At 44.6% G+C, this 14,549-nt stretch overlaps 1 protein-coding gene across 1 annotated transcript; it reads right to left on the bottom strand.

Moving 5' to 3' along the window:
* Nucleotides 1–7,078: 7,078 nt before the first annotated feature.
* On the bottom strand, nt 7,079–10,329 carry GPHB5 (glycoprotein hormone subunit beta 5). Its single transcript, XM_032789170.1, has 2 exons — nt 10,126–10,329; nt 7,079–7,389 (listed from the first exon to the last, which is right to left on the bottom strand). The coding sequence occupies exons 1-2, from the start codon at nt 10,327–10,329 to the stop codon at nt 7,201–7,203; spliced, it is 393 nt and encodes a 130-aa protein (XP_032645061.1). The 3' UTR covers nt 7,079–7,200.
* Between the last annotated feature and the right edge of the window lie 4,220 nt (nt 10,330–14,549).

Raw genomic sequence — 14,549 nt, 5'->3', positions numbered from 1 at the left:
CAGCTTGAAGCCGTCTAACAGACAGCTCGAGCACTCCTCGTACAGCAGCTATTAATAACTAACACAAGTGTCACTTTTCTGCAACTCACTGACAACTCTAACTAGTGGGTAGTAAAAACCCTCCAACAAAAGCTTATTGATGACAAGAAAGATGATTAGTTATATAACCTTCCTTCTGAACAAGGGGCAGGGGAACAGGAAGTGAAATGTTTCAGAGGCCAAAGAAAGCACAGCAGGTAAGGCAGCCCGTATGTGCTGGATGGAAACAGGAATCTGATTAGCCTCATTCTGGGGCTTCAAAGTAGAGTTATGAGAACTTGTTAAAAAAGATGCTGCCTTTATTGTTAAACCTTTTCCTGTCATAGCTTCCAAGGCAAGGAGGGATCGTTGTGATCATTTAGTCTGACCTCCTGCACGTCACAGGCCAGAGAACCTCACCCAGTAAGTCCTGAATCCAGCCAGTAAAGTCAGGCTGAGCTAGAGCATATTTGTTTGAGAAAGACATTTTTGAAACCTGCCAGGTTTCCCCACCTTGAGAACCTGGGTGACTTTAAGCAGCAGCCTAGGTGAACTTAACAGTGGAGAGAAAAGTTAGGGCAACAAAATCTGCTCCTACAATGATGTGCCAGATACTCACTGGTATAAACTGGGATGGGATAGCCTCCCTGGAGTCAATGCAGCTAGGCTGATTCACACTAGCTGAGAGTATGGCCCTGGATTTGTTTAATATAACCCTCCTTGGTGAAGTCTCATGAGCCTGATGTCAGCCATCATAGATACTAGGGCTAGGCTGCATCCAGGATAAGGAAGTCCAAGGAGAATATGAGAACATGGTAGCAGATGCTCCCATTCTCCAGCCAGAAAGCCGACAGGTGCTTGTATCGGGCCTCCTCTAGGCACCACTAGCAAAGGCGGTTTGAAAGGTGGGTAGAATGTAAAAGTAGAGTTTCTCTTTGCAGATGTGCTGGAGTAAATTGCTACAGAAAAACAAGTGCGAGAGAGAGCGTTTCAGAATCCAATGAGCATTTATAATGAACGTCTAAAAAGAAAAAAAACTGACATGTTGTTATTACTATCCTTATTTATTATTTACACTATGGTAACACCTAGAGGCCCAGACAATATCAGCAGCCCATTGTGCTAGGTGCTGTACAAGCACACAGTGAGAGACAATTCCACCCCCCCAAAACATCACAGTCTAAAGAGGCAAGACAAAGGATGGGAGGGAAGAAGATTTGTTATCATTATTTTCATTTTACAGAAGATGACCTGGGTGACAGAGAGATTAAATGCAATGACCCAGGTCACACAGGAAGTCTGTGGCAGAGCCAGGAATTGAGGACAGCCCAGTCCCAGCCCAATGCCTTAATCATGAAACAATCCTTCCTTTCATGACCATTCACAATAAATACATCCCTCATTAGAAAAATCACTGAACTGACATGGATACTTAGACCCAGCATGTCTCTCAGCAGGTGAGTAACGTTCTTTCCGTCCAGACTTTGCAAAGCAGAAGCACCTGTAACATCCGCTCTTAGGAACAATTCTGCTCTCAGATGTGCATACACAATTCTCATGAAAGCCAACGGTCACCTTACATATTCAAAGGCAGAATTATATCTTGGTTTTGCACAGCAGAAAGTGGAGCTGAGAGAAGAGTCAGATTAAATTTTCATGAAATTTTACCCTTCTTTTTGTTCAAAATTTCTAATTTTGAAAATCTCTAACCAGCTCTAGTGGATAGTCTTTGAGAGAAGGTGATAACCAGCGTGCTCCACAAAATACTCCTGGGGGAATTCTGCACCACAGCATGTGTGAATAATTAGCAAGCCGCACATATTTTTAATTTTTTGCCCAGAAAAAAAGCTTCTGCTGGAAAGTTGCTTCAGTTCTGCCTTTTTCCCCACCAGATGGCGCTGTGGCAATAGAACACAGCAGCAGTTCCCAGCAGAAAATAACTTCTGCAATTCCACTTTTTCCCACAAGAGGGTGCTGTGGTGATAGAACACAGCAGCAGCTCCCAGCCAGCTAGGGAAGAAAAAGACCCTTCTTCACAGTGGGCCAGGTCAGGAGACAGGAGCTTTGGGGAGACAACCAGAGTACGGTGCTGGGTGGGGTCAGACAGGGGCTCATAAAGGCAAGTGGAGGATGATAAACTGGGGCAGGGGTTGAATGGGTTTGCAGGCACAGAGCCAGAGAGAGGAGGAAGTTGCAAGGCCACATGGTGATGGAGTGAGTGGGGATGAAGGAACACATGTGCCTGACTGAATGGGAGAGGCTAGGGATCAGCAAGGGTCTGCATGTGGGAAGCTCCCTAACAGTCCCTCCCCACCCCTGCAAAAAACCTGTTCCATACTTTTCCCACCCACACTCAACAACCCTGAAAGTCCACACCCAGGCTCCTTCCCAGCAATTATTTCCCTCTTCCTCAGCTCCTCCATTACCCCTGACTCCCCCACCCCCGCCAGCTTTTGCCCTGCTTCTGGGAGGTGTGGGAAATATGGTTCTGTATTGTAGTTTAAATGAATTATTACTCAGAGTTCTGTATTAATATGCCTAGTAAGGAGTCTATTTGTGAACAAAAATTCTGAATCTTTTTGTCATCTGTATTGTTACAGACATACTTTCTAACAGATATTTTGAAATAAATCACCAAAAATAATTGAAACCTGTGATTATATTGTGTTATTTTGACAAATAAAATATGCAGAATTTTTAAAATATTGGGCACAGAATTTTTAATTTTTTGGTGCAGAATTCACCCAGCAATAACAAAAGTACGGGTGGGGGTTAGGGAAAAAAGAATCTTTCATTCAAGGAATCACTACTCTTACAAAGAGAAGTTTATTGCCCACAAAGAGGAAGTCAGTTTATCCACCTTGGATGGATGAAGATTTGAGTGGACCCTCTTTTGAAAATTGAACCTCTGGCTTTAGGGGACCTGGCTGACATATAAGCCCCAGTCAGTGTGCCACGGTGAAAATAAAGACTAAGTTGGTAACTGGATTCCACACACTGAACTGAAGGTCACTGAACTTTGTTGGGTATTTTGGCTGCCATGGGTAGTCTATCAAAGACGCATTTTTCAGCTAAGTTATTGCCAGTGACTATTGCCAGATGGTCTTTCAAATGATCCCTAATGAGCAGTGACGATCACAAAGTCAAGTATTTCCCCCTTATCCACATACTTACAAGTGTAAGGGTTAATTCCTCTTTTACCTCTAAAGGGTTAAGAAGCTCACATAACCTAGCTGACACCTGACCAGAAGGACCAATAAGAAAAGATAAGATACTTTCAAAGAGGAAAGAGGGAAAAAGTCTTTTGGGGTCTGTTCTCTGTATGCTTTTGCCAGAGTCAGAAATCCAGAAAACAACCATCTAACCCTGGTTTAAATTAGTGAGGATTTAGATAAGAACATGACAGATTTCTTTATTTTTCTCTTTGTTATTTCTTTTCATACAAAGGGAGAATCAAATTGGGTTTTGTGTAACTCTGAGGTTTTGCCCAGAGGGAAATCCTCTGTGTTTTGAATCTGTTGTCTGTGAGATCATCTTGCTTTCTAATCTCAGAGGTATTCCTTTCACCTTTTTTCTTTAATTAAAAGTCTTCTTTTAAGAACCTGATTAATTTTTCCTTGTTTTAAGATCCAAGGATTTTGGATCTGGGCTCACCAGGAATTGGTGGGGGCGGGGAATTTTCTTGAGTCTACCCAGGAAAAAGGGTATAGAGACTTGGGGGAGGGAAATTAGTCAAATCCTGCCAGGAAAGGGGGGAATAAGGACTGGGGAAAATTGGGAGAAAGCAGAGTTCCCAAATGGCTCTCCCTCAAAACATTTGGTGGTGGGAGCGACTGTTCTGCCTAAGCTGGTAAAAATAAGCTTAGGGGTTATTCATGCAGGTCCTCACATCTGTACCCTAAAGTTCAGAGTGGGGGGGTCACCTTGACACAGTGATTATTGCCAGATGGTCTTCCAAATGATCCCCAGTGAGCGGTGACCATCACAAAGTCAAGTAATTGCCCCTTATCCACATACTTGTTACCCTCATTTTCTCTCACCGGTGTATTGGATACAGTACTCTGCAGATCCAGTATTGCACAGGTCACAAAATGCACCTGTCCTCCTTTAAACCATTGCAAGGCAGCAATACAAGCCAAGACCCACTTGTGAATTGTCTGTATTGCACCAAAGACAGTTGCAGACTTTAGACAACTTCAACTGTACTCTTAATTGGCATCATCTCTGTAACCCACCAAAACAACTCCTTAAAAGAGAAAGAGCGAGCAAGCCAGCCTAGGACCCAGTTCAGCCCTGGCATAAAAGGATATTTCCTCAGCTGAATTTAAGAGGCCAGATCCCAAGGACTAGATCAGTGGGAGCTTGCATGAGTAAAGACTTCCGAATTGAACCCCAGCTTTATGCCTGTTCACACCAGTGCTGAGTTTAGCCCCTTACATGACTATTATGGTCCTGCCCACTCTATGATCTTCAGCGTTAATTGCATAGGAAATAAGCAATAGCATCTTCCGCCTCACAGATTAGCAGTGCTCTCAATTAACTGATGGGAGTTCAGTGTAGTTTGTGTGAAATAAATTGGTGGCCTCAATCTCTCACCTTTTTCCTGCCTCCCACTACCTTAGCTCTCTGTCAGTCAGCTTCTTTGCATCTATAAGTGTTACTTTGGTTCTAATCACTCAGTTCTTCCTTCCCACTCTCCCTCTTCCATCTCCTGATCAGTCTGGCCACATCATCAGTCAGAACGCTCAGTCATAGTGTGTAATATCTCCTCCGACACACTGTCTTACGTTACCCACTCCTACGTTTGGGAAAAGTCTGAATACCCTGTTGGCTCTGAAGAGCACTTCACCACTCTCAAACCTCAGTCCTAATCCCGTGACTACCAGCTACAGTGCAATCAGGCTCATGGTAAGACATCAGTCTGTGAGGCAAATGACCAAAAATTGAGCTTTGCAGATGTTTTTGGCAGGTGTCCAGAAGAGTTTGCTTTGCTGCAGCTTAGCTCACCAAGAAGTCAAAAACAGAAGCGTGTCTCAAATTGCTTTCGTAGTACGAGTTCAGATTTATTAAGGACACACAGAAATTTGCAAGTTGCTCAGGATACGAACAATGCCATTTACACCAACACCACGACTGCAGAGAACTTGAAACAAATTGCAGAGTTGTTAAAGGCAGTTAACATCCCGCTCAGCGGAAAACTGCTACTACATTATTGTTCAGGGTAGCAGTTTGCCTATTCAAAGGATCGGCAGGGCACCACTATTCAAACCCACCACTATTCCTACACAAATGGCATGCAGCTTTTACAATTCAACGGACACAAAATTACAACATTTAATAAATTACAGTTTAAATTAAAAGATGTATTTCAAAGGGCAGAAGAAACTTCAAGTAAGCTTTCTTGGTAGTTTTGAGCATGCATTCTTGGGACAGGAAGGAAATCTATCTAAGAGACAAGGCTGTTTGATTTGCCTGATTTTCAAGCCCTAATCAGGGTTTAGGTGGGTAAATCATGTGTTTAACATTAATCTGTTCAGAAATCCTATCAGAACAACTATGTTGGAAAATTGTTTTTATCTTGGGTGCTCCTGCTAACAGCTCACACTGGGCAAAATTCCTGTTCTCACAACAACCCAAACCAACCATTTATGTAGAGTGAAACAATTCAGGGATAGAAAGACACAAAATCCTCTTCTCCAACCTGGAGCTAAGGCACAGGACATCTATGCAGCTGGTCAGGGGCCATGGCTGGGGTAGATTAGTAGATGCAGTCCCGCCCCTTCCCATGTGGTGGCCAGTGGATCTCTAAGCACTTGTGGATCGCACTTGCAAACTTTGCTATGGTCTTTGTAACTAAATGAAACTCCTGCACTAAGCACAGGGAATATCACACATACTGTGGCAATGCTAGCTGGGCATCAGAGGCACAATTTTAAAGCTTTCATGGTGAGCATCCTAGTCTCATTACCACAGCCCATAGCACGTGCATTCTCCCACAGAACAGGTCTCCATGGAGCTAAGCTGCACGGGGGACTATAGAGTGATCCTACATAGCCCTTCTTGGGCCTGTGGTTGGGATCATCTTGACAAAGTGGGAGAGATCCTCAAGAGACTCACAGACCATAGAGAGCCTCCTTTGATTTACATTAAATCAGTTCTTGCCCTCTTTCCAAGCAGAACCAGCATGGGGAAGAAATGTTTAATTTTTCTTTCAGATTTAAAGTGCTTTTTCTTTTTTTAAGGAATTTTCTCCTGGGTTGGCTTTTGCATTAGATTTTATGCATATTGGACCCAAATCAGCAAAACATGCAAACGTGCCAACTTGAAGCATGTGCCAAAGTCCATTCCTATTAAACTAAGGAATTAAGCAAGTGCTGCATCAGGGTCATTATGATGCAATTATCTTAGCATTCATGCATTGATATTATAGATGTTTCTGAACCCAGTTCTGGTCTCACTGATACTGGGCTCAAAGCCCTATACTTCCCTTTTCCTTGATGTAGTTATTCCTGTTTACCCCCATGTAAATTAGAGAAGAAACCAGCCTAATAGGAGTTAAGGGGACTCTGCTGAGCATGTTTGTGTTCAGGGCTCAGGGTTGGGAGAAATAAAACCTGAAATGTACATATTCGTTGTTATTAAGCCCTTAATGCTCTTCTTGACAATTTCAACGTGTCTACGACTTTTAATTAAATGTGCCCTTTATGCATAAGGCAAATTCACACTGTGAAATGCCTGTGGCTAGAGCAAATTGTATCAGTACTTTCCATCTGATATGTTGCTGTGAGGCTCCTTATTACTTTAATGTGTCAACTAGATCCAGGGCCACCCAGAGGGGGGGCAAGTGGGGCAATTTGCCCCAGGCCCTGCAGGGTCCCCCACGAGAATATAGTATTCTATACTATTGTAAAAATTTTTTATGGAAGGGGCCCCCGAAATTGCTTTGCCCCAGGCCCCCTGAATCCTCTGGGCAGCCCTGACTAGATCGTTAAACAACTGGCGGCTGGGAGAAGCTTGTGCCTCTACTGTACAGAAGGGCCAGTGAGTAGAAGCATTAGAGCCACAGCATTAAATTCCATGCTGACTTACACCACCCACAATCCTGCAGTTACTCTGGGTGTACATCAGGACAGAGTTTGGCCCCAAATGCCTAGAACAGCTGTCCGGCTGGGGGCAGGGGACTCAGACAGTCTCACATTCAGTAGTTGCAGTAGCACAGACCCCGCAGTCACACCGTATGGCCATAGGGTACGTGTAGGAAGGATCCACATCAGCAGCACAATTCGGCAGCTTCACTGTAACCAGCTTAGTCTCATTGTAAGTGCAGACTCGATGGTGCGCGTTGACATACGGGGGATCCAGCACAGGCTTCTGTTAGGTGGGGGGAAACACCGAGATCAGACAAAGGCGAGAGGAACTCAAGACAACTTTGAGCTGAATAGCACTGGGGCTAGACCCTGCAACACCCACAGTCCCAGTTGCTTCCCTGGGATTAATCACAAAAGTAGGGACAATTGGTTTGCAGGACCAGGTCCATAAAGAGACTGTCTAGAAATAATTCTTAGGCTGATTGCTGTATGGGTCCCACTAGACTATTTTCCTTTTGGCTTACGACCACTTCCCTGAAAATTATTTTGAAATGGAAGGTGCTAGATAGGGCTGCTCAAAACCTTTTCTCTCAAAACTGATTTTTTTTTTTAAACACAGAAAATTGGGGTTTCAGCTGCACAAAACTTTGCACAAAAAGCGCAGCTGCTATCTGTGGAAAATTTTGACTGTTTGTCAAAAAACCCAAGCACCTGAAAACAAAAAAATATTCATAAATGCCACCACAATGCTGCATGGGAGGAGTTGTAGTTTGGATGGTGCAGTCTCCTCTATGGGCCAGGCTCCCCAGCCAGCCTTTATAGTTCCTGAAGCACTGCAGCAGCGGGACTCCCATGATGCACTACTGAGGCTCAGCAAAAAGGCGAAACCATGGTGCATCATGGGAGGTGTAGTCTGGCCCAGCCCACAAGGGAGAACAAAGCATGAGGCACCTATAGTACAATACACGTGAGATTTATTTTTCAGTTTTTGGCAAAAAAAAATTGTGGTTTTGACTTTCACTGAAAAGTCTAAACTTTTTGTAAAGTTCTGATCCATTCCAGTGCTGGGATGGGCTGCCATGGTCTGACCAGAGCTCCCTGCACTCAGCACAGCTGCAGCTTGCAGGGGGAGGGCAGCCTGTGCTCATGGTTGGGGATGGGAAGTTACGCCTCTGCAGCATGATCCCTCTTTTCTCCTCAAGAGAAGTTTGAAAGAGTGGTTGGGGCAGGATGTAGGGCAGACAGATAAGAAGGAGCCAAATGGACTCCTCTGGATTCTCCTGCCCCCTCCAACTTGCAGGGGGGAAGTAGCACAAGTGAATACAGCATAGGGATAGTTTAATTTGTGTTTGTTTCCCCTCTGTGATGTGGAAAGGACTTGCCATGCTCTTTACGGGAGTCCCAGGAGTCCTGTCAGACTGATCACAGACACCATGTGCTTCAGAAGTCCCTCATGTTATTAAGTCCCCCATACAATACATCTGGGGACTCTCTAGGAACAGGAGGGCCAAAAACTTTATAAATTTAGCTTCTCTCTGCCCCAGCGGCAGCTGCAGTCAAGTAAGGGCCTCTGCAACATCTGTGGCTTTCCAAGGAGCAGTGGGAGCTGGTGGAGCAAGGTGACAAGATGCATGTGGCTCTCAAACGCTCCTTAGGTTATAGAGGTGGAAACCCCCACACACACACGCTTCCCCAGTTTATTCCGCAAGGGAAGGGGAGCAAACAGTGACCCAGCCTCCTCACCCCCAGGCAATAAAAGAAGGAGTAGGAAAGTATGAACCAAAACTTCTCCCCATTAGTTATCAGCAGAACGAGTCCCTCGACTTTACTCAGCAAAACCCCACTGACCTTAATGGGATTTTCCCTGAATAAAGACATACGGATCCAGCCCATTAAATGTTTACATTACAGCAAGATAAAATGAGTCATGAGTTTGATCTCTAATGTGTGTAGACTTGTTCTCTCCCCCACTCAACCCCAAGCCTCCATCCAGAACAAAACTACCTCATTTTCATACTGGGCTGCAATTTAAATGGGACCAAATTAGAAAGATATTCTCTTTGGGATTTGATGTTTGGAACAAAATATATTACCCATGAATCAAGGGCCCCATTTTAATCTCAAAGGAATTTTCTTTCAGTAAAGTCATATAGGGCTCTTTCCCCTAAGGGTTTAAGCTGTAAGAGGTTTTCGCATTGCATAATGAGAGTATTACATAAGCACTTTATAAATATTACCACATGATGCGGGTGTTTCTCTTGAACAATGGTTCAAATGAATAACTCAAGGCAAATTTGTCAGTCACTGACACTGGTATTTTGATCGTCATTTGCCAGACCGGGGCTTTGCCTTCATGCTGGCTTGTTGACTTCAAGTACAGTTTTGTCATTGTGGTTATTTATTGTTTGTATTATGCTAGTGCATGAGGGCCCCAGTTGAGACCAGGGTCCCATCGTGGTAGATGCTGTACAAACACATAGTAAAGACAGTCCCTGTCCCAAAGAACTGACAATCGAAGTGGGATTTAGCTGCAGAGAGAAAGGAAATATCCTCGTTTTATAGTCAGGGAACCAAGGCAGAGCTAGATTAAGTAACTAGCCCACCGCCACACAGAAAGTCCATGGCAGAGCCAGGAGTCGAATGCGGATCTCATGAGTCCTAGTTCAGGGGCTTCACCACAAGACCAGCCTCCCTGGTGCTAGGGGAATAATCATAAGCTGCTTCCTGCACCACTTGCCAATCTCCATTTGAAAAAAATAAAGTGACACCAACACTGGTGCTGTTTAGAGCAGTGGTTCTCAACCCACGGCCCGCTTGTGGCCCAGTCAGCACACAGCTGCAGCCCATGTGACATCCTCAGGCCTATACAGGTAGTATATATATTGTATGGACGCGACCCACATAACACAGAGAGCTGCATATTCAGCACACAGTGGTAAATAGGTTGAGAAACATTGGTTTCGAGCTAGCTAGTTAGGCCACCTCTGCCCCCGCAAGGTGCTTCTCAGGGATTGCTCACCTCCCAAGTCTCACAGCGTCCCCAGCAGGCATCCGTGGTGATGCGCATCCCCTTGCAGCCAGGTTTCCTAGCCAGGAAGGTGAACTCACGCACAGCACAGCCAATGAAGGTGTGCAGGTTGATGGTGGAGGCTTCAAGTGCACTGACACAGCCAGCCAGTATCAGAAGAGGCAGGGAGCCCAGGACCACATGACGGAGCTTCATGCTGCACCCAAGGTGGAAAGGAGACACATAGTGAGCTGTGAGACATGCTCAGCCCCAAAGAGCTAGCACCCTTCGTCCTGGGCATGTGAAGTGCTGAGATTAGGGCAGGAAGGGGAAGAGATGGCACCATCCCCTCTTAGCCACCCTTTTCCTTTATGCAGCCAGTAGTGAGGAGGAGTGAGAAGATGGCACATCCCCTTATTCCTCCCCCAGGCAGTGCTGCTAGGTAACGCAAGGCAGTGGCTGGGTTTGCTATAACTTCTGGGATTAATCTCATAAGCTTTAGCTGTGGGGTTTGTCAAGCCCGGTGGGCCACTGGTTTCCGCACCCCTGAGCATAGCGAATTTTGCAGAGCAGCAGGCAAGGCAGTGTGCCAGCTTCACTGGGAATAGGGTGGAGTGAGAGAGGCAGAGGGAACCCAGAGTCACAGGCTCACTGAAAAGCCCTGCCAAGAACAAGGAAATAGGCTGAGCCAAACAGCCAGGATCTGCTCCTCGAGGCTCACCTCTGCTGAAATGCTTGTTAAAAAATAACAGCCAATTCATAATGGCATTAGGGACAGATGGGACTTACTCTAAAATAAATTAGCCAGGGGCAATTGCAAACACACCTTTGTCTATAACAGTTGTCTTCTCTCTCCACCCCTCATTCCCATGTTTCATTTGTCTTCAGATTGTAAACCCTGATCCTGATGAGATGGAGGGCACTACCACCATATACTTGTTGCTAAGAATACCCTGAATATTTTGCACACACATTTGTTCTCCAGAATGTAAACACTTAATTCACTCCCTGGGCGCTGCAGCCCAGGCAGACAGAGATGCAGCAACACTTGCCACCTGCCATTTTGCCAGGAGACAGAGCTGGTCAGGGCTGCTAACCTGGCAATGTAGCCCAGAAAGTGAGTGTTGCTAGACAAGGGAGGGCAGGGCCAAGGTACCTGAGAGATGCCTTGATTCAACACATCCTGTAGGCAACTTCCACCAACAAAATTTCTATGAAACCTGCTTCAGCCCAGCAAAACCCTCTGGGAAAGGACCACACCCACTTCCCAATGCAGCTTCTCCTCCCAGAGAAGGGGGATGGAAACTGCAACAAACGAGTGAATCAAGCACTACACCAATATATTCCTCCTTTACCTTCCAAGCCTTTATTTCATATAAAGTTTTCCATGTAAAAACCCCAGGTAGTGAAAGTTAACCTTGGAGGCGTAGCCAACTGGACAGAAAATAGCACTGCACCCACTGAGCCAGATTCTCAACTGGTACAAATCAGTGTCAATTGAAGTCAATGGAGCTACATCAGTTTACACCAGGGAGGATCTGGCAGACTAAGTAGAAGCCTGACGATCTAAAGTCCCATTGACCGAACAGCTCGGTTGGTATGTCTTTCCAAAGTTTAACCTCAGTGCATGAAGTTTTCCACACTGAAAACTTCATATTTGTATGCGTGTATACATATACTGACTATATATCGTATACATGCATAGGAATATTAAGTTTTCAGTGTAGAAAACTTCATGCACTGAGGTTAAACTTTGGAAAGACATCTCTCTGTCTCTATATATATATATATATATATATATATAAACACATACACACATTATATGCACATACTGAATTAAATACATGTATGTATGAGCTAATCTTGCGTTTCTCATGTAGACGAATCCTAAAATTCCTTGTTTAAATAGTAATATTTGATCATAGATTTCAGTACAAATTAAACATTTCTTCTCTGTCACCTTAGCAAGACCTGGTTTAATCCTGAGCCGAAGCAGTGACATACAGCAAACACAGAAGTACACTTACCTAACTTGTCGGATACAAATCTGCCTATGCAATTTCAAATTGCAGATGGTGTTTCAGAATGTCAAAGTGAATGGCAGGAGACCTGCACAGCAGTCTGTGTCAGGTTTGCTCTTAGCAGCTCTCCTTAGCAGCTGCTACTGGGCTGCTTAATTGCTCAAATTTATAGAAAGGGGCTTGTCAATCAAAGCAAAATAAAGGCAGATCCTTACATGAACTACCGAAGACATCAAAGGCAGTGACTATAGAGCAAGCCTCAGCTTTGCAATACTGATTAACTTACAGGGTATTGTTTCATAACATCACCCACTGAAACAAAAGGAGTATCTGGTGAGTGACATCATTCTAGTGGAATAATGAGCATGCACTGGGGCAAGATGGATCTTCTTTGCCTTAGTGAAATCTCAACCCCTTCCAATTAGGATTGTAGTCAGACACTCAGGTAATCATTATCCCACAGTCAGCAAGAGATGGGCAAACACCACACAGGTAGTATCCACAAACGAACAGTCATGCACACAAAACCCGGAATTCACACTATCAACAAGACCCTTTCTAGTCACTTTCTGTGACCATCAGCAAGTGATATTTTTTGTTTGCAAAAATGTTCACAGAAAGCAAAAGTCTCCTGACCACTTATGCAAATATATCCCTGTGCCCAGGCTCACACTAGGAAACTCTTCCATTTCCCTTGTCCTGCATATAAAAGTTTCATCCAGTCCTGGAGCAGAAACAACAGGCAACATGGAACTAGGAAAAGCGGTCCAGATGCAAATCATTGCAATGCTGTCAGAGGCTCATGTGTGCATGCCCTTTTGATAGGGGGTATACGTGCCTCCAGACAATGTGTCTAGAAATCAGCCAATAAATGCATTATTCACTAATCGTTTAGCATTCAGCACCAAAGAAGGCAACCGAGAGCTCCATCAACATGCAGGTATGTTACACGGGTTAACAATGCTCTTAATGCACTATCCAGGTTTCAGGATCCTAGTTGCACTTTTCCTACAGCAATAATGCAGGCTCAGATACTGCAATTGCATCCACAAGAGCAGAATCACGTGTCCATAGGGAGCCCATTGACTATGCTAGGCACAGGAGTCCATGACACGGGTAAGTAGCAGATCAAGACTTGTGTCTATATACAGTCTAATGCTGCTGAGAATATTCAGGCAGCAAGGTCTCCCTTCTTTACTTTTTTATATCCTCCTGTTGGTTGCTTTTCCTGCCACAGTGGTGTCCTGCCAATCTCTCCGCCTGTAAATGACACCATTTTATATTCACTGCCATTGACTTGAGGTACACCCCTCATGCACATCACCTCTGATTTTGGCCTCCATTATTTAAATTAGATGGGAACATCCAATCCTGTTGGCCATTCTCAGGCAAGACTCCCATTAGAGTCAATGGAAGTTTTCTCCAGCCAAGAACTGCTGATTTGTCCCTGAAAGACACAATGCAGGAGTACAGGTTTAAGCTGATGATCCCTGCATGGTGGTGTCTGCTACAGCAAGACTGAACTATGCAGAATAGATTTATAGCCCCCAAGGCCAGGAGAGACCACTATGTTCATCCAGTCTGATCTCCTGTATAACATAGGCCAAAGAACTTGCCCAAAATAATTCCTTTTGAACTAGACTATATCTTTTAAAAAAAACATCCAATTTTGATTTTAAAATCCCCAGTGATGGAGAATCTACCACAACTCCTGTAAATTGCTCCAGTGGTTAATTACCCTCACTGCTAAAATGTATGCCCTATTTCCAGTCTGAATTTGGCTAGCTTCAGCTTCCAGACATTGCACTGCGTTATACTTTTGTCTGCTAGACTGGAGAGCCTATTATCCAATTTGTATCTCCCATTTGGATACTTACAGATTGTAATCAAGTCAGCCCTTAGTCTTCTTTGTCAAGCTAAACAGATTGAACAAAATCCTGCACCAAGCACTGCTGGGATATAAACCGAGATCCTGTTTCCTAGGCAGATGCTTTAGCCAACTGAGCCAGGACATCCTCTTACTTTAATTGAATCACACCCACTCTTTTCTTCTTGCTTCTTTCCCCCAAAAATATATTCCTTTAACCTGCAGCTATTTTGGATATTTAAATAGTTAATAAGGTAGCGCCCAGAGATCCCCATCAGGATCCATGCTTCATCATGACAGGCAGGAGCACAGGCTACAGGACAGAAGAATTTGGTGGAGGCCCCAGGAAGCTATGCCACATGGCCATGGCTGGGATGCTAGCTGCAGTTGAAGTATCTCTGTAAGTAGTTCACTCAATGAAGAGCCAGTTTCACTGAAGAAGCAGAGAGGCCTCCCATGTTATTACCCAGCACATGGTACATGAAACAGCAGGGAAGCGTTGGCCCTCAGTTTGTGCTAGAAGAAAGTGCTGGTGCTCAGGTCTTGTA

The sequence above is a fragment of the Chelonoidis abingdonii genome, chromosome 4 (genome assembly GCF_003597395.2).
Source record: "Chelonoidis abingdonii isolate Lonesome George chromosome 4, CheloAbing_2.0, whole genome shotgun sequence".
In the NCBI taxonomy this organism is placed as follows: Eukaryota; Metazoa; Chordata; order Testudines; family Testudinidae; genus Chelonoidis; species Chelonoidis abingdonii.
The sequence above is the reverse complement of the archived record's forward strand: the minus strand, read 5'-3'. Positions and strand labels throughout refer to the sequence as shown.